Source organism: Calliopsis andreniformis, chromosome 2, assembly GCF_051401765.1.
Source record: "Calliopsis andreniformis isolate RMS-2024a chromosome 2, iyCalAndr_principal, whole genome shotgun sequence".
Lineage (NCBI taxonomy): Eukaryota > Metazoa > Arthropoda > Insecta > Hymenoptera > Andrenidae > Calliopsis > Calliopsis andreniformis.
This window is the reverse complement of record NC_135063.1, coordinates 11,679,768-11,697,471: the sequence shown is the minus strand read 5'-3', so window position 1 is coordinate 11,697,471 and position 17,704 is coordinate 11,679,768. Positions and strand designations below refer to the sequence as shown.

General features: G+C 35.2%; 3 protein-coding genes across 7 annotated transcripts; 1 reads left to right on the top strand and 2 right to left on the bottom strand.

Annotated features, from left to right (window-relative positions):
* Position 1: 1 nt before the first annotated feature.
* LOC143188128 (putative RNA polymerase II subunit B1 CTD phosphatase RPAP2) lies at positions 2-2,501 on the bottom strand. 3 transcript variants are annotated; one of them, XM_076392201.1, is made up of 6 exons: positions 2,238-2,501; positions 2,052-2,166; positions 804-1,985; positions 585-745; positions 335-505; positions 2-268 (listed from the first exon to the last, which is right to left on the bottom strand). In XM_076392201.1, the coding sequence occupies exons 1-6, from the start codon at positions 2,297-2,299 to the stop codon at positions 94-96; spliced, it is 1,866 nt and encodes a 621-aa protein (XP_076248316.1). In that variant the 5' UTR covers positions 2,300-2,501; the 3' UTR covers positions 2-93. The 3 variants fall into 3 exon arrangements, with proteins under 3 accessions (XP_076248316.1, XP_076248317.1, XP_076248318.1); XM_076392202.1 differs by having other exon boundaries at positions 2,052-2,162; positions 2,238-2,500; XM_076392203.1 differs by having other exon boundaries at positions 2,052-2,150; positions 2,238-2,499.
* A 579-nt stretch (positions 2,502-3,080) lies between these two features.
* Not1 (CCR4-NOT transcription complex subunit 1) lies at positions 3,081-13,337 on the top strand. Of its 2 annotated transcripts, none has more exons than XM_076385051.1 (19): positions 3,081-3,393; positions 3,965-4,177; positions 4,299-4,733; positions 4,828-5,124; positions 5,198-6,141; positions 6,233-6,386; positions 6,463-7,464; positions 7,545-7,868; positions 7,942-8,055; positions 8,146-8,394; positions 8,466-8,756; positions 8,827-9,069; positions 9,145-9,561; positions 9,642-9,905; positions 9,991-10,208; positions 10,290-10,496; positions 10,788-10,908; positions 10,991-12,519; positions 12,607-13,337. In XM_076385051.1, the coding sequence occupies exons 1-19, from the start codon at positions 3,292-3,294 to the stop codon at positions 12,683-12,685; spliced, it is 7,203 nt and encodes a 2,400-aa protein (XP_076241166.1). In that variant the 5' UTR covers positions 3,081-3,291; the 3' UTR covers positions 12,686-13,337. The 2 variants fall into 2 exon arrangements, with proteins under 2 accessions (XP_076241166.1, XP_076241158.1); XM_076385043.1 differs by having other exon boundaries at positions 10,788-10,914.
* A 44-nt stretch (positions 13,338-13,381) lies between these two features.
* LOC143183511 (pyruvate dehydrogenase phosphatase regulatory subunit, mitochondrial) lies at positions 13,382-17,540 on the bottom strand. 2 transcript variants are annotated; one of them, XM_076385062.1, is made up of 14 exons: positions 17,164-17,540; positions 16,869-17,081; positions 16,558-16,721; positions 16,319-16,482; positions 16,047-16,230; positions 15,774-15,979; positions 15,381-15,696; positions 15,057-15,214; positions 14,836-14,984; positions 14,553-14,760; positions 14,386-14,475; positions 14,076-14,255; positions 13,797-13,997; positions 13,382-13,660 (listed from the first exon to the last, which is right to left on the bottom strand). In XM_076385062.1, exons 1-14 carry the CDS (start codon positions 17,412-17,414, stop codon positions 13,451-13,453), a joined length of 2,694 nt encoding a protein of 897 aa, XP_076241177.1. In that variant the 5' UTR covers positions 17,415-17,540; the 3' UTR covers positions 13,382-13,450. The 2 variants fall into 2 exon arrangements, with proteins under 2 accessions (XP_076241177.1, XP_076241185.1); XM_076385070.1 differs by having other exon boundaries at positions 15,381-15,590; positions 15,785-15,979.
* Positions 17,541-17,704: the final 164 nt, after the last annotated feature.

Below are 17,704 nucleotides of genomic sequence, written 5' to 3'. Positions count from 1 at the left end.
AACACTCACTTACAACATAATCGTCATAAACTTAATTAAAAATTCCTAATACATTTAGGGATGGCAGAAATAATGTACATAATTTTAAATACTTTAGAAATTTGTAGTATTATCTATATCATGTATTTTTGTATCATTAGTCAATTCCATTAATAACCTATCCAAATAGTTTGAATCTAATTTATATGACATCAAAATCATTGAAATATACATTGATGCTTGTCTAGTTGACAATATGACTTTTAACTGTGGATCTATCATGCTCAACCTAAAATATTAATTAAAACATTAATATTTTAATATTACTATACTTATACTATACTATGATACTCACATTTTAATAATAATGAGACCCACAAGAGTCCATTCGGCAGTTTTAAAAATAATGTTTGTAGCAGATAATGAAAAGGTACTAATTAATGCTTTAATTAAAGCATTCCTTTCACTGCTGTAAAGATGTTGCGGCAATTTACTACTAGCCAAAGCTCGTAATAAATCTGGTAAGCTATGAAAGGAAATGACCGTTAGTATTATAAAAAGATGATAAAGTTTGTAATTTAAAAAAATATGAAATGTAATATTACATTCTATTAAGTTTATCCAAGAAAATACGACGTCTAAGTGCTTTGGGCGCTTGTGCCTCTGTTAAAGGTAATACTGTAACATGCTCATTATCTTCATTTGTATCTTCTGTAGTTTTTGCTGGAGTTTCTATAGCCATATCTCCTTTAAAAAATGCTCGTACCTAAAAATAATTTCATATTAGTATTCACATGGTTTTAATTTACATTAATTATGCTTACTTTTAATTCCATTTTCTTTCCTTCTTCTTGAAGAACAGACAAATGAGGCAATGGTTTTAAGGTATTCTTTGCTAAATCTGCACGATCATCTTTTTCATCCTCCAATTGCAATTTATTTAATTTTTTACACAGGTGCAAGTATCTGTCGTGTTGCATTATATTTTCTAATAACTGATTTTTAATACTTTGTTCCCCTGATAATAAGGTAATAGTGTCTTCTGTGAGCCATTCCTTTACATTATTTTCAATGCGCATTGCAAGGTTGTAAAATTCACTTGGTTGTTTTTCTTTAGTAGGATTCTTTTGTTTATGTTTTTTGGTTTCACTTTTTTCTTTTTTCTGTACATGATTTGTTTTATTGATGTTAATATCTTGTGTAGTAACTGTTGTATCACATTCTGTTTTTGATGCTTCTAATAATTTATTTTCTTCTTCATCATCTTTTTGTTGTTGATCTGTCACTTCATTCATGGAAATGTCTTTATTTAATTCCTTAATATCTTGAGTAGCTGTATGGTTTAATAAACATTTGTCTGGAGTAGAATTATCATTCACATTATCATCTACATATTGTTTAATACCTAAGTTTTCTGAATCAGTGGATTCATTTTCTTGATATTTAAGCTTTTCATCAGAATCTTTTGGAAGCTGTTCATTAACAATTTCTAATGCTTCAATATCAGCAATTATCTCTTTAAATTCATTAGCAGTTTGAGAATTTTCTAATGCATCATATTCATTATTTGTATGAATTTCTGAAGATTCATTCAAAGGTTCCCCTGAATTTTTGAGTACCTCATTAACATTTTCAGTTTTACCTGTACTAGCAGACTTTGATACAATATCTGCATCCCTTACAATAATTTCATCTCCAGGTGTACTCTTTCGTAACTTATCTTTCTTTGACAAAATTTTAAACACAGGTATCTCTTCTTTATCCCTCAACCAAAGGGGACTTGTGAGCATTTGTTCTAAAAGATAATTGCAAGCTCCATAACAATGTGAACTACAAAAATTTTTTCGTCGTGTCACATCATAGACTTTATTTTTCTTCATTGAAATGTGATACTGTTGAGTAATTACAGCTGTTAATGCATTATTGCATAATACATAGCCACACAATTTGATTATAGCCCTTTCTTCAATCACATCTTCCATGTGACTTTTATTAATATACCTTAACTGTGAAACCACAAAATTGTAAGAACTAATATCAGATTATTTTTAAAATCAATCTGCATTACTTACATTATTTAAAAGCCATTCAGAATCAATGTTATGTTCTAAGAGCTGTTCAACAATTCCTAAAGCTTTGGCATCACACTGTTTCTTCTTAATTATTGCTAACTGCATTTGTGCCTTGCTTAAGCAACATAATAATTACTCAAGAAGGTATTATCATCAAATTTAAAAATACAGTGAACTGAATCTTACCTCATCTTTTTCTTCACCTTTTTCTGCTCAAACATTTCTTGTTTTGTCGTGGACGATGCCATTTTGTAACAATCGTCAACAAAAACAATTTACAATTATACACGATGTACTCACAAACGTCTTTGTACTGACATTACATTTGTCACAAATAAGGAAAAAAAGATAAACTCGCGTAAAAAAATGATGCCTAAAAATTCCTACGCCTTAGAAAACAACTGAATAATATATAACTATTTTTTAATCAATTTTTCGCCAAATTATTGTATGTAGCAAACAAATAACTCCACCACAAAAATTTGTAGAAATCGAAGGATAAAATAAACAGAGTAAAAGTTTATAAATATTTACAAAATACAGTGTCTATCAATTTTCACAATTATGCAAAATCGCTCTGTACTTTTCATTTACTGTATACAGCATAAACCTTCGAATACATTAAAAACGTTAACATAGATTTTATCATTATTTTGCAACATGTTCTAGTAAATTTTTTTATTTCCTAAAGTTCGAGCAACAATGCTGCCAAGGTTGGTTAGCCTGAGAGCATTAATGAAAATCCAAGTAAATCTAATTTTATTCTTAATCGTGTATGGTTTCTAATATCAACAAGATTGAATCTATATATTGTTCGTGAACAGCTCTGAGAAAAAAAGAAGCGCAATTACGGTTTAATTAATAGTAAAAAATAAGGAAGTTGGATAGATTTTTGTAGGGACATTTAACGCACTCTGGCGGCGATTCGAGGGAACAGGCAACCGGCTGTCTCGTAGAAGTAGAGGTCTACCGAAGTAGATGGAAAAAGAGACCAGTAGAGTGTGACTGGTTGTATGGTGTGATCTTGGAGTGGTGTTACGTTTTCAGTATTATCTTGTTGTGCTCGCCATGACGTTGGTTTGAAATTGTATTTCAAAATATTAATCCCGATGTTGGTCGCAGGACTGTGCCAATGTAGTTTTCATGCTTTTAACGAGGAGAGAATCCGGGGAGGCAATTCGTGGATACCGAAGAAAGCTTCAAACACGTTTGAAGCTTTCGAGGTCGTATTCATGGAACTATGAACCTGGACTCGTTGTCTTTTACTTTGTCACAAATCAGTTATTTGGTTGCGAATTTAAATAAGAAAAATTTTCGAGACAGCTGCCAAGAAATATCAGTTGTAAGTAGACAAAAAACCTGTTGTACTGCTGCATCTCTCTTATGCCCACCCCTTCCACTTTCTGTTCATCACACGCCGTCCTCGAAGCAGCGCAATATGCTTCGCCAACGTTATTACCGATTCTATTCGATTCCGCTCATCAGAATAAATTTTATTTTCGAAAACATTCAACTCCGTATTTATGCGCACCTGTACACACTTATTTCATAATTATTGGTAATTTAGGATTCACGCGGCACGAAATACATCTTGAACTTAGCCTCTTTTCGTGATTTGTATATGTTCCCAACGTATTATTTCGAACAATGAGCACCTTTAGGTGTTTTGATGAATGGTTTTCGATCTTTTACAGCAATATACCCGTTATTTGATAAATAAACGTATTTTTAATTATTTAGACTGCTCCAAGTTCTTTTGGAATGTTCTACAACCTTCATTTTTTTCCACTTCTATTGTTGAAAGTCTAATTATATTTCAAGAGCTCGTGGTTTAATATATTTACCTTTTATGTACTATGTTTAATGTATGTTGATATGTTAAATCTATTTTGAAACTCAATGTTATATTATAGCTGGTGCAGTGGAAGGGTCTGGAGGCAGACAGACACTTGCTGCGCTCTTTGCTCTCGTGCATCGACTTTTCAATAGGAGAGCCACCAGAGTCAAGCTCGAAAGATTACTTTCAAGTGCAACTTCTTAAACAAGAGTGTGCTAATCTCCTTAGCAAACCTTCTTTTATTTCTAACCTGTGCTTTGCCATAGACCATCCGTTTCATCAACAAAAGGTTCATTGTTTTTCCATTTTATTTAGGTTAAGATTATTGAAGATACTATCAACAGAAATTGGCCTATATAAAGTTGAAACGTTTATATCAACTGAATTTCATTTAAACTTAATTTTTTCAGACTTTGAACCCATCGCCAAAGCTTTTTTTACGTTTGAAAAAGGTACTTGGCTTAACTTTGGTACAAGAAGTTGCATTCGCGATTGCATTGCTGCATTCTGAAAATACTGAAATTCGTACATTGGCTTTAGAGCACATACAAAAGCAGCTGCCTGAATTGATAAAAAATTATATTAATTCTGAGACAAACAATAAGCATCACGAGGAAGGTTTGCACGATTCATTGCCTGAAGTTCTTCATCTTATATTATCACAGGCTTTTCAGTCAGTCGATCAATTTGGCCTTTCATCGGAAGCAAAAGAAAAATTTCTCAAGAATTTAAGGCGCGATTTTCCCCGTGAGCTGGTACCAGTGGTGCTAGCACCACTCTTGTATCCAGACAACGGGGAAACTCCGCAAGGCAAAATTGAATTAAACATGGCTGTCAATCAAATGGTAAAATAATTTAATAATGTTTGTTATTGTAACATTGTTACTTCAATTTGTCGGTAGTTAATTGTTGAATATACGTTATATATACTTTTTTCAGGATGGAAATTCTCTAGTAGAATTGATTATGGAATTAGGATATGGATTTACTAGTAGTGTTGAAGAATGCAGATCAGCCTTAGCTGGCCTAGGAGCCCGAGAAATATCTCCAGCATGTGCCGCGAGAGTTCTAGCTCATATGGCACGTAGCTGTAATAGCCTTGACGATGCTGGAGGTTTACAATCATTCTGGGGCAATTCAGGGGCTGCACAGGATGCAAATAAAGAAAAGTCAGCTGAAAATGCTGCTCCCGCTACATGGAATGTTGATGTGTTTATTCTGGCTTTAAAAGAAATTGTAAATAATCATCTTTAATCTAATTATTTTATGTATTTCATGAATTAAATATTCAACAGCGTTATAATTTCAGCAATCTACGTTATCATGGCAAGACGTAATTGTTAAGTTGGACCATGCCGAATTTGTTATTAAGGACAGACAGGGATTAAATGTATTGATCACTGGCTTAAGATTAGGATTACAACATCAAGGATATCCACCAGATATGTTCCCTGTAGAACTTTTTTATCGTCATTGGGATAATGTAGAAGGACAGTTCTCCTTAGTGCAACAAATTCTTAAGTGTCCAGATATATTTTGTTTCGCTGACTATCCATATCACTCTGTAACTGTTGATGTGTTGAAAGCAGCACCAGAAAGTGACAGCAAAGAAGCACAAACTTGGAGGTCCCTGAATGTAGTTGAACTACTCTTACACATGGCAGAGAGAGGATTATATGGACCAGTACAAGAAACATTCAAATGGCCCATTCAACACTGTCCAGATGTTCTTGTATTAGCGCTATTACAAATTAATGCTCCTATTACTATACTAAGACAAGAGTTACTTAGTACATTAATGCCTATTTTTCTTGGAAATCATCCAAATTCTGCTGTTATATTGCATCATGCATGGCATGGGAACACTGTTAAAATAAAATCTATTATTATGCATGCTATGGCAGATTGGTATATACGTGGAGATCAGGACCAAACAAGACTATCTCGTATTCTCGATGTTGCTCAGGACCTTAAGGCGTTAACTCATTTACTTACTGCTCAGTCATATCCATTTGTTATTGACTTAGCCTGTTTGGCATCAAGAAGGGAATATTTAAAGCTAGAAAAGTGGTTATCAGATAAAATCCGAGAACAAGGAGAAGTTTTCGTTACCGCTTGTGTCAAATTTTTACAAAGGCGTTGCCCTCAAGTAATGGGACCTGGAATAAAGGAAGATCTTACGGTTCCGAAAGCAAGTCAGCTCCCACAGGAAACATTAGCAACTATGCTTGCTTGCTTGCAAGTGTGTGCTGGGTATGCCTCATCTTTTTTTCAATAGTTATACATATTAAACATTTAAAGAGCACGTAAAAGCATCTTTTCATTTTCTAAATTTCTCATAAAGGAGTGTTTCTCAAGAATGTTCTGAAGCAATAATGACAATGATACAAAACTGCAGTCTAATGCTGAGTAAAAGTACAATGAGTAGACCTCCACCACCAGGAGTGTTAAGACATCGGGGATTAGAACCTTTCAATCCAGCTACTTTAGGGGGACAGGTACGAAAATTAAAATAATTATCTACATTTTTGCATATTTTACTGCATGCTAAAATACTTTTCTTCCATTCTGTAGCTGTTTTCTTCGAAGCAAGTGGATCCACTTGGGAATTTAAGTTCGAGCCTTGCATCTATGGGTTTGGGATCTAGTCTTGGACCACCAAGCAGCTCTGCATTTAATTTACCTGGCGCCCTTGGACCTTTGGTATCAGCGCCTGGCTCTCCCTCTCGACTTATGGGCCCATCTCCAAGTCCATTCCCGATGTTGCCATTATCTTCCCAATTGCACTCAGGACCAGTTGGAACGCAAGGACCGTCTGTTCTTCCTGGCAGTACAACGATTGCTGGATTAGGACGTCTTGGACCACCAACAGGTATCGAGAAAGCAAGAATACCTGAAACGTCGAATTTATTTCCCGACATGGCTCAGAATGTTTCCAAAGAAATCGAAGATGAAGCAAACAGCTATTTCCAGCGAATATATAATCATCCACCTCATCCTACTTTGTCAATCGACGAAGTTCTTGATATGTTGAAGAAATTTCAAGATTCTGGTAGTAAACGAGAGAGGGAGGTGTTTAATTGCATGTTACGGAATTTGTTCGAGGAATATCGATTTTTTCCTCAATATCCCGACAAAGAATTACAAATCACGGCGCAGTTATTTGGTGGGATCATTGAAAGGGGATTGGTTAATAGTTACGTGACGCTTGGATTAGCTCTCAGATTTGTTTTGGATGCTCTTAGAAAACCAGAAGGCAGCAAAATGTATTATTTTGGCATAACAGCTTTGGATCGTTTCAAAAGTCGTTTAAAAGACTATCAAACATATTGTGAGCACGTCAGAGCGATTCAGCATTTTAGTGAGTTTCCACCTCATTTAATCGAGTATATAGAATATGGATTACAAGGGCAGGAACCTCCCACGAGACCTCAGGGTCCTGTTCTCCCAAAATCTTTAGCAGCTATGTTAGCACCTGTTACTACTCCATATAAGACTATTACGACTACAACAATAACGACAAGTACTACCCAAGCAAAATCATCCACGACTCCAACTACATCTCTCTCAGCCAGAGTAAGTTAAATATGAGTTCTACATAAATTATTAATTATATCATTTTCAACAATACTTATGATTTTTATTTTTAATTGTAGCCTTCCATTGCTAATGCAACAAACATTGACACATTGTTAGTGGCAACAGATAAAGAAGAAAAAATTACCACACCACCAGAAGCATTACAAGACAAAACAGCCTTCATTTTTAACAATCTTAGTCAGCTGAATTTGCAGCAAAAATGTGATGAAATTCGTGAAATTGTTACAGAAGAGTACTGGCCTTGGATGGCTCAATATTTAGTAATGAAACGTGCAAGTATAGAGTTAAATTTCCACGCTTTGTATTCCAACTTCTTGGATTGTTTGAAATTGCCTGAAGTATATAAAATGGTTACTAGGGAAACATTTAGGAACATTAAGGTATTTAATCACTTTTATTTCATGTGTAATTATTTATGTGTAACAGTTGCAATATATTTTGATTGTGTTATAGGTTTTATTACGAAGTGATAAAGGAATAGCAAATTTCTCAGATCGATCACTTCTAAAAAATTTAGGTCATTGGTTAGGAATGTTAACTCTTGGCAGAAATAAACCTATTTTACAGGTAAATATGTGTACTATATTTTTAGTAGATTTTACAAATAATACATTCATAAATTTATTCAGAAAATAATATTCTTCTTTATTACTATAGATTGATATAGACTTAAAAAGTCTACTTGTTGAAGCATATCATAAAGGTCAGCAAGAACTCCTTTATGTAGTTCCATTTGTTGCTAAAGTACTTGAAAGTTGTGCAAAGAGCCGTGTTTTTCGTCCACCTAATCCTTGGACAATGGCAATTATGAACGTACTGGCAGAACTCCACCAGGAACCTGATTTAAAATTAAATTTAAAATTTGAGATAGAAGTACTTTGCAAAAATTTAAGCATTGATGTTGGTGTAAGTTTTATCAATCAATAACAAATTCTTTCACACAGAATTAATTTTATTAACTATTGTTACTTTTACAGGAACTGAAACCTGCACTTTATTTGAAAGATCCAGAAAAGTTACGGAACTTAGAATATCAGTTGTCACATCCGAATAAAAAATCTGAATCAAACAACAATCAACAACAAAATCAAGGTCCTATCGAGGAATTGGTTGGTCCACCTACAACTGGAACAATTGTTCCACAAGCAGCACCTGCAAACACAACACCATCTTTGCCCACTGGACCACCAGAGCCGCGTTTTAACTACATGGATATATCTGTAACCGGAATTGCTAACATTTCTCAGCATATCACTATTAATAATCAGGTATTATTATTATATAGCCTTAAATTTAATATTTAATTCTTTTACAATTAATCAATTTCTTTTTTTATAGTTACCATTGTTCCAAACACACCCGCATCTGAAGCAATTTGTTCGTCCAGCTGTTGAAAGGGCGATTCAAGAATGGATTCATCCTGTTGTTGATCGTTCAATTAAAATAGCTTTAACTACTAGCGAACAAATTGTAAGGAAAGACTTTGCACTAGATCCAGATGAAGTTCGAATGAGAACAGCTGCCAGACACATGGTCCGTAACTTAACTGCTGGAATGGCTATGATCACTTGTCGCGATCAGGTGAGTTATTAAACATATATAAAATAAGTATTCTGGTATATAGTATTATTAATACATTACATATTTTATTACTAGGTTTTGGCATCAATTAGTACAAATCTAAAACAAGCTTTCCTCACTGCAATGATGGGCACAACACCACAGCAAAAAGAACTCGCTGAACAAGCAGCGAATGTAGTAGCTGCTGATAATATGGAACTCGCTTGTGCGTTTGTACAAAAAACAGCTATTGAAAAAGCTATTCCAGAAATGGAAAAGCGTCTGCTGAATGAAATCGAATTACGGAAGATCGCACGGCAAGAGGGCCGAAGATATTGCGATCCTTTAGCTAAATATCAAGCAGAGAGAATGCCTGAACAGATAAGATTAAAGGTAGGAGGAGTAACTCCTCAGCAGATGGCTGTTTATGAAGAATTCGCGAGAAATATTCCAGGATTCTTGCCACTTTCTGAACGCGATACTCAAGCCCTATTAATACCAAAACCTGTTACTGTAAGTGTTTTATATCATAGTTTCGTTCTTGCTAGATTTTACGCACTATGATCTAATATATATTTCATACGTTTTTAAAGGAACCTGCTGTAACTACATTCGCTGCCAACCCAGCAGTCGCAGTAGCCACAGCGCAACAAGTTACTGCTTATGCAACAGCTGTGAACAATGACGAAGTTGGAGCTATGCTGGAAAAGCTTGCCGCTGAAGTTGAAGCATTACTTGCTGCGATGGGTCCAGCAGCACCTCCTTCACAACATGCTGCTCTTCATAGTCTCCTAGAATCTATTATTCTTACACGACGATCAAGGGATGCAGGCGCTGCTATGGCATTACTTAAAAAAGTAAGTTATAGAAAATACAGAGAAGACAAAATTTTCTCCTTAAAATGTATTTAATACATAATCTATAATCCACCTTTAATTCTAGGCTGTGGAAGGATTATTAGATTTATACACGCTCTCAACTGGTGTGATGGATTTTGAAATTATATTACGATACAGAGAACTTCATTTACGTATCCTAAAGTGTCTTCAAGATCCACGCGCTTTTGGCATGCAGTGGACAAACAAACACGTTACTCGTTGTTTAACAGAGTGCAGGGAAGAATTTCGATACAATTTTGAAGCTGTCGATTATCTCATAAGGTATAGTATTTCCTTATATCTTCAAATTATAATATGTAACACTTTCGAATATAGATAAATCATTCATATTCTTATTTTTAGATCTCATTTAATTAGTCTTCCACAATATGACTTAGCTTTGGCTCAAGCTATAGATTCTGGAAACGCTATGGCGACAGCGTTTGCCATGCAGCTAGTGCAACTTTATATGATTGACGAAAGGCAAACCACGCATGTTACCGAATCTGACTTATTCCACACGATTGAGATATTGGCTAGGATGGCTCACCATAGAGCACCTCCTGAAGGGTTAGTATCAAATATACAATATAATATCCCAAATTAACCTAACTGGACTGTGGATATTTAAATTCCTATTTTTGTACACAAAATTGGAGAAATGGAACCTAATCAAAATCTTGTTTTACACTTCACATATTATAAAGTATATTTATCTTTCGACAATTTCTACATTTTTCAATATTATATAGATTCTATACTTTTCTGCGCCTCGAAATTTCTTATAAATGCATAAAGATCTACAGTCCAAACGTAACAATTATCTTTGAATGAACTAAAGTCAGTTTGATACATTTTTAGGATCGTATTATTCAGATTGACGAGCTTGATAGAATCATTACGCGCTAATCACGATCCTGGCGTATTGGCAGACAGAGCGCCCGCTGGACCAACAGCACACATTCATTCTGGAATTCTGCAGGTGAGAGTAAGTAAACTCTGACGCTCTTGAGCTTCGAGGATAGACGTATGTATTTATAATTTATGTTTGTTTCCATTCGCAGGCGCGCGATTTCGACGATCCTCCCGGATTGATGGAGAAAACAGAATATCTGTTGCGTGAATGGGTTTCGATGCACCACAGTCCAACGCATGCACGCGACCCAACGAAAGCTTTCGGAATGTTCGTTCATCAAATGAACATTCACGGAATCCTGAAGACTGATGATCTCATAACAAGATTTTTCAAATTGAGCACTCAGATGTGCGTTGACCTGTGTTATCGTGCTTTGGCCGAAACAAACGCGGCTCCATCAGTTGTTCGTGCAAAGTGTTTCCATTCCTTAGACGCATTCGTCCGACTGGTCGCCCTGTTAGTAAAACACTCTGGCGACAGTACAAACACCCATACGAAGATCAATTTACTGAACAAGGTTCTTGGCATTGTTGCTGGCGTGTTGCTACAAGATCACGAAATACGGGGAACAGACTTCCAACAGCTGCCTTATCACAGAATCTTCATCATGCTCTTCTTGGAGCTCTGCGCTCCCGAGCCTGTGCTGGAAGCAGTTAACTATCAAGTACTAACTGCCTTTTGCCATACTCTGCACATACTTAGACCAGCCAAGGCGTCTGGATTCTGCTACGCCTGGCTAGAATTAGTTTCACACAGAGTCTTCATTGGACGCATGCTTGCGATCACACCGCAGCAAAAGTGCTGGGGAATGTACGCGCAGCTTCTCATCGACTTGTTCAAGTACCTTGCACCTTATCTCCGAAACGCAGAGCTCGCGAAGCCTGTCACTTTACTTTACAAGGGGACTCTCAGAGTGTTGCTGGTCCTGTTACACGACTTCCCAGAATTCCTCTGTGATTACCATTACGGCTTCTGCGACGTGATTCCACCGAATTGCATACAGATGAGGAATCTCATCTTGAGCGCGTTTCCAAGAAACATGCGCCTGCCTGATCCATTCACGCCGAATCTGAAAGTTGACATGCTGCAAGAGATAGCCCACGCCCCTCGAGTGTTAACCAACTTTGCGTCTATGATACAGCCTCTGAGCTTCAAGAAGGAACTCGATTCGTATCTGAAAGCACGCGCGCCAGTTACCTTCCTCTCTGAACTGCGCAGTAATTTACAAGTGTCCCAGGAAGCTGGCGTTCGTTATAACATCCAACTGATGAATGCTTTAGTGCTTTACGTTGGAACGCAGGCAATTGCTTTCATTCGTAGCAAAGGACATACCCCGAACATGTCTACTATTGCCCATTCCGCCCACATGGACATATTCCAGAACCTGGCGGTCGATCTCGACACAGAAGGCCGTTATTTATTCTTAAACGCGATTGCGAATCAACTTCGGTATCCTAATAGCCACACACATTATTTCAGCTGTACACTTTTGTATCTGTTCGCTGAAGCTAATACCGAAGCGATACAAGAACAAATTACGAGAGTTCTTCTGGAACGACTCATCGTGAACAGACCTCATCCATGGGGTCTTCTTATCACTTTCATTGAACTTATCAAAAATCCAACATACAAGTTCTGGACGCACGAGTTTGTTCATTGTGCACCAGAAATTGAAAAGTAAGTAATCGGAGATTATAAAATAATGAAATATGTATGTTATTTTGTGAGATGTGTTTAACGTTCTAATTGTTAACTTTGTTTCAGATTATTTGAGTCAGTGGCTCGATCGTGTATGGTTCAAAAACAAGTACAGCCCACTCCGGAGCCAGAGATTCCAGAGTGATAGAACGCTTTATTTTTCATTGTCGATTTGTGTACAGTAAAAAGAAAAGGACCGTAAATAATAAGTCGCGTGTAAAAAGTTGTTAATGTACGAATAGGTGTACTATACTTTGGGCTTAACTTTTGGTGGATAGATATTGAATAATCGTATATTAAGTGTATCGATTGAGATAGAAGATAAGTGAGACTCTACTATATTATGTTAATATTTTAATAAAAGAAGATATTGTTGCATCGATCGGAAAGCAACGAACAATTCAACCTCACAAAACGTGTCTTTCGAACAGTGTACTTGAAACAGTGTGTTACCATGACATTGTAATATTAATAGCACAAATGTCAGTATAATGCGTATCATAACGTGGAGAGAAAGCAAGTCAAGATAACGAGGGTGTTCAAGAAGTAATAGTGAATTTTTGTAGGTTAAAAAACTGAAATATAAATGTACTATCGAGTAAGTGGTATATGAAGTCAGTACCAAAATTAATATGTTGTGCTATTGTAAGTCATTTACGGAGTACTTGCAGAATGTATGGTGCATTTGGAAATCTGTAATATAGTACATAATTACTAGTATACATTGATGTAATTTTTTAAGAATTGTAGCTATGAAAGAAGATAAAAGCTGATTAATTAAAACGTGGTTTACATGATCCTTTGTTTTTCCGTATTAAGTAACAGTTTACAGCTATTACTTATTAAATAATTTATTAAATTTCTTCTATATACATTATTTGTACACGATTCCATGTTTGTATTGTCAAAGTTACACAGTTTGATGGTCACGCGTTGCATGATAAGAATCCCTCTCTTTATCAGGAAATTTGGTTGGCAGGTTTGGACTATGCAGGTGACATTTTGCAGGGTACTTTATTCCTGCAACGTCCACCTCATAATCCCCCGATAATACGTATTCGTTTGTTACTTCTTGCGGACGTCCTTGCGAATCAAAGTTTTGTACAAATCCAAGACAAACCTGTATTTAAATTTATTAGTTATTCTTATAAGAAAATAGATTTTGAAAATTTTTTACATATTTTGGACTGTTTAGTATTCTGAAGAATTAATATACATATATGCTGCTCAATTAAAAACTACGTATCGATAGATACCTGTTTCTTGAATGTAAACCCATAACCAGTAGTAGTCGTCATTCCACAGTATTTTCCATTTCTATAAATGGGTTCATTGCCCCAACACCATATATCCAATTCAGGATCGTGTTCGTTTAATAATAATTGCACGTACTTTCGCTTAACACCCTCTTCGCGTTGTTTCAAAAGAGCGTCTCTTCCGATAAAGTTTATCTCTTTCTATTACAAACATGACTTCATTAATATAACTCATTACAAATTGAGCGCACACTTCTTGTAAATTTGAAAAATACTTACATCAAGTTTTACTCTCCACGCTCTTCCACACTCCAAGGGAGTAGTAAAGGTATCTAAATCTTGACCCCAAAATGCGTAAAACTTTTCAACTCGTAACGCTCGCGTTGCATAATAACCAGCATGTTTTAATCCGTATCTAACTCCTGCATCTACCAATCTTGTATAAACATGTAATGCAAACTACAAATACACAATGCACGTACCAATATTAAGTATAGTACGAAAAACATCAATATTAAAATAATAGGAAAACACTAGTTTAACATATAAAACATTCTATGCTAATAAAATAATTTTTCTGCAAACGTACTTCATTTGGAATATATAAAACATAGCCAAGTTCTCCAGTGTGAGTTAGATTCATTGTGCGTATTCCATTAGCAAGGCCAACATCCAATTCCTTTCAACAGAACAAATGTACGTATAATAAACTATGGAATAAAATCATATACACAGTATTAATATTAATATCAATACCTTAAAGGTAAAAAATGGAAAATTTTTGGGATTGAGATCAGTATCTGTTAATTCCGATAATAATTGTCTAGTGGCAGGGCCCATTATACAAATTGCTGTATAGGCAGATGTTACATCGGATACTGCGACGGAACCATCTGCAGGTAAATGGCGATTAATCCAATGTTTACAGCGTGTTTGTTGAATAGTCGGTGCGATCATCATGTAACTGAAATATTAAAAAAGTCATTTCACGAATGTATATTGCGTTCTATAATTCAAGTACTGCAATTTTGTAACTTACTGATTAGGAGCTATTCGAGCTAAACTGCAATCGTTTTCATATCCTCCGCGATGATTCTGCATGCCTGTGTGTATAATACTTCCAACTGGGACGTCTACATCGTTTGAACACAAATATTGTAATAGATCTACTACTTCCATACCATTCGACTAAAAAAATTAAGTAAATTAGGAAGCCATTTATAGTAAAACAATATCTTTAATTATATGTGTATATCTTACCCATAAATCAACTTTGGTGAAGGAAGAATAATCACTAAGTCCAACTGTTTCACGGCACGCAGCATATTCTTCCGACACTGGTTCAAACCACGGTGGTTTACTGAATGTATTCGTATATGCTATCTTATATCTTTGAAATCCATCAATCGTTTCCAAATCTGTGTAGCAAAGCAATCTGTATAATAAAATCCAGTTTTCTTACAACACGGATATTAATACGTTACACTTCATGTAATTTTTATGATGGATGATATGTCAACATAATCTCTAAATTACGAACTTTCAAGTATAAATTCAATTTCTTTTTAGCGAAAATAAACCTACCCATATCTTTGTCCAACTGAAACCAGGTTGGTCGCTCGTATCCCATTACTTGGCCAAAAACAGCCCCTGCTTCTCTTAATTTTGGATAAATCGGTGACATTCGTAGATTTCTACCAGTCTTGAATTCTTGATGTGGATACTGTAACGCATAATGCATACCAGGAACTTCTTTCACTCGATCACGTAGAAACTTGCGATTGTTATGGAGACCTAGAAAACGGGATACATCTAATTCATACATATCTAGAGATGTCGAACCATTTACTATTAACTCTGCAGTGGCTCGACCGACTCCGCCAGCAGCTGATATGCCCACCTTCAATAAAAAGCACATAATACATGTAAAAATGCATCAAATATTTTTAATGTATGATTAATAGAAACACTACTTACAGTCTTCATACCAGCAGCAACATAATAATTGCGTATTTCAGGTGCTTCGCCAACAATCCATTTGCAATCTGGAGAAAATGCTTCAGGTCCATTACACAGTCTTTCCAAAACAGCGTTTCCTAAGCTCGGAATTCTATAAAGCATTTGTTCGAATAAAATATGAAAGTGGTCCCAATCCTCTGGTAAAAATCTCTCCTCTGTATTTTCTGAAATATTATATTTTTAAATTTACGTTTATGTTAAAATTAATTAATGTTATAGTTTATGTCTAACCAGGTATTGTCCCATCTTCAAATGCTGGTTTCGCGACTGGTTCAAATCCACCAGCTAGCAGACTTCCATTGTTTTCTCGAAAATAAATGTAGCCGTCTAAGTCTTTTATAACAGGAGTCATGGTATCTAAGCCAGTAATAGGCTGTGTGTGTAAATAATAGTGTTCTACAGGATGAAGAGGTACCTAAACAAAATATATTTCATTAGTATTAACAAGTGGAATCTTTTTATTTCTGGTACATGATATAAGAGTACTAGAACTGGATACCAACCTTCACAAATGGTTCACTTAATTTACCCACATTACGTGCCCAAAATCCAGCACAATTGACAAAATGCTCACATTCGATAGCACCGTGCGTTGTTTCCACGGCTTCAATTTTACCGTTTTGAGTAGCAACTTTAGTGACTTTGCAGTTTTCAAACACCTTAACACCTGAAAAAATATATATATAATTTATATTTTCTAATAGAATATATCTATAGTATTCATTTTATTGATAGAATATACCTTTCTTCTTTGCTTCCCCAATTAATGTTAAACAAATTTGATATGGATCTCCTACACCATCTCCTGGCATCCAAAGACCACCAACTAAATCATCCACTTTTAATAATGGACATATTTCCTGTATTTGTTGTGGTGAAACCAAGTGGCACTCAATGTTACATGATCTAAAAATGAACATAAAATAATTTTATGCAATGTTATTTGTACTTTATACAGGGTGTCCTACAGTTTTATGAACTTCTTATTACACAACATTTTAGTCTTACTTTTACTCATAGAACATACTGGCAATATTTTACAATGATGCTTACATGGATTGAGCTTTCATTCGTCTAAACACAGTCATACGATCTCTTGTACGTGCTAATGAAAGACTGCCGCATTGTTTCCATCCTGTTGACAAACCCTTCTCTTCTAGTTCTTTGTATAATGCTATAGTGTCTTGTGCAAGTTTAACTTGTGCCAAACTAGGCTTAAATACTCCAACTAATCCTGAAGTATGCCACGTTGTTCCACCTCCCAATCTATGTTCAATTAAAATAGGGATATAAGAAATTTGTATAAAGTATAAAATACAAACATTTAAAGGTTTCAAAGATAGTTTACCTGCCACTTTCCACAACAACAGTTTCAGGTCCTAATCCCATCAGCGAAAGATGATAAGCAACAGCACCACCCATAACTCCACCTCCACAAATGACAACTTTTGCTTTTTTAGGAAGTGGATCATCAACATCTTCATTTGTTACCAATGTAGATTGTGAACTACTGTGTTTTACTCTTTGACGGTTGTAAAAAACAAAATTGCTCCATTGTATCAGATATTTATTACAAAATGACTTTGAGTGGTGCCACATTGTGATAGATACAAATCTAAAATTTCTTCTTCAAATTTCTTCACTTCTTATTTCATAGTTATTTCAAAATACTTCCTTCGTTGAAATGACAATTAATACTTCAGATTGAACATGAAAATTTATGCTTTAGAAGATCTTATGTGTCCCCATAAATATACATATTTTTCCGCCGTAACGTATGTACGTTTGTATATAAATCTACTGATCGGTTAAAATTTAAATCGTATCGAAATCTAACTAACGTATAAATTATATTAATTCCACTTGAAAAGTATTTAAAAAATAAACTT

Bases quoted from the DNA above. Each gene is read 5' to 3' on its own strand.
- Not1 (XM_076385043.1), top strand. From the start codon at position 3,292: ATGAACCTGGACTCGTTGTCTTTTACTTTGTCACAAATCAGTTATTTG. The intron at 5,125-5,197 runs GTAAATAATCAT...TTATAATTTCAG, and splicing joins TTCTGGCTTTAAAAGAAATT to CAATCTACGTTATCATGGCA. The intron at 8,056-8,145 runs GTAAATATGTGT...TTATTACTATAG, and splicing joins GAAATAAACCTATTTTACAG to ATTGATATAGACTTAAAAAG.
- LOC143183511 (XM_076385062.1), bottom strand. From the start codon at position 17,414: ATGTGGCACCACTCAAAGTCATTTTGTAATAAATATCTGATACAATGG. The intron at 17,082-17,163 runs GTAAACTATCTT...AATTGAACATAG, and splicing joins GTTGTTGTGGAAAGTGGCAG to ATTGGGAGGTGGAACAACGT. The intron at 14,761-14,835 runs GTAAGTTACAAA...TTAATATTTCAG, and splicing joins GCTCGAATAGCTCCTAATCA to TTACATGATGATCGCACCGA.
- LOC143188128 (XM_076392201.1), bottom strand. From the start codon at position 2,299: ATGGCATCGTCCACGACAAAACAAGAAATGTTTGAGCAGAAAAAGGTG. The intron at 2,167-2,237 runs GTAAGATTCAGT...ATGTTGCTTAAG, and splicing joins AAGGTGAAGAAAAAGATGAG to CAAGGCACAAATGCAGTTAG. The intron at 269-334 runs GTGAGTATCATA...TTAATATTTTAG, and splicing joins GGTCTCATTATTATTAAAAT to GTTGAGCATGATAGATCCAC.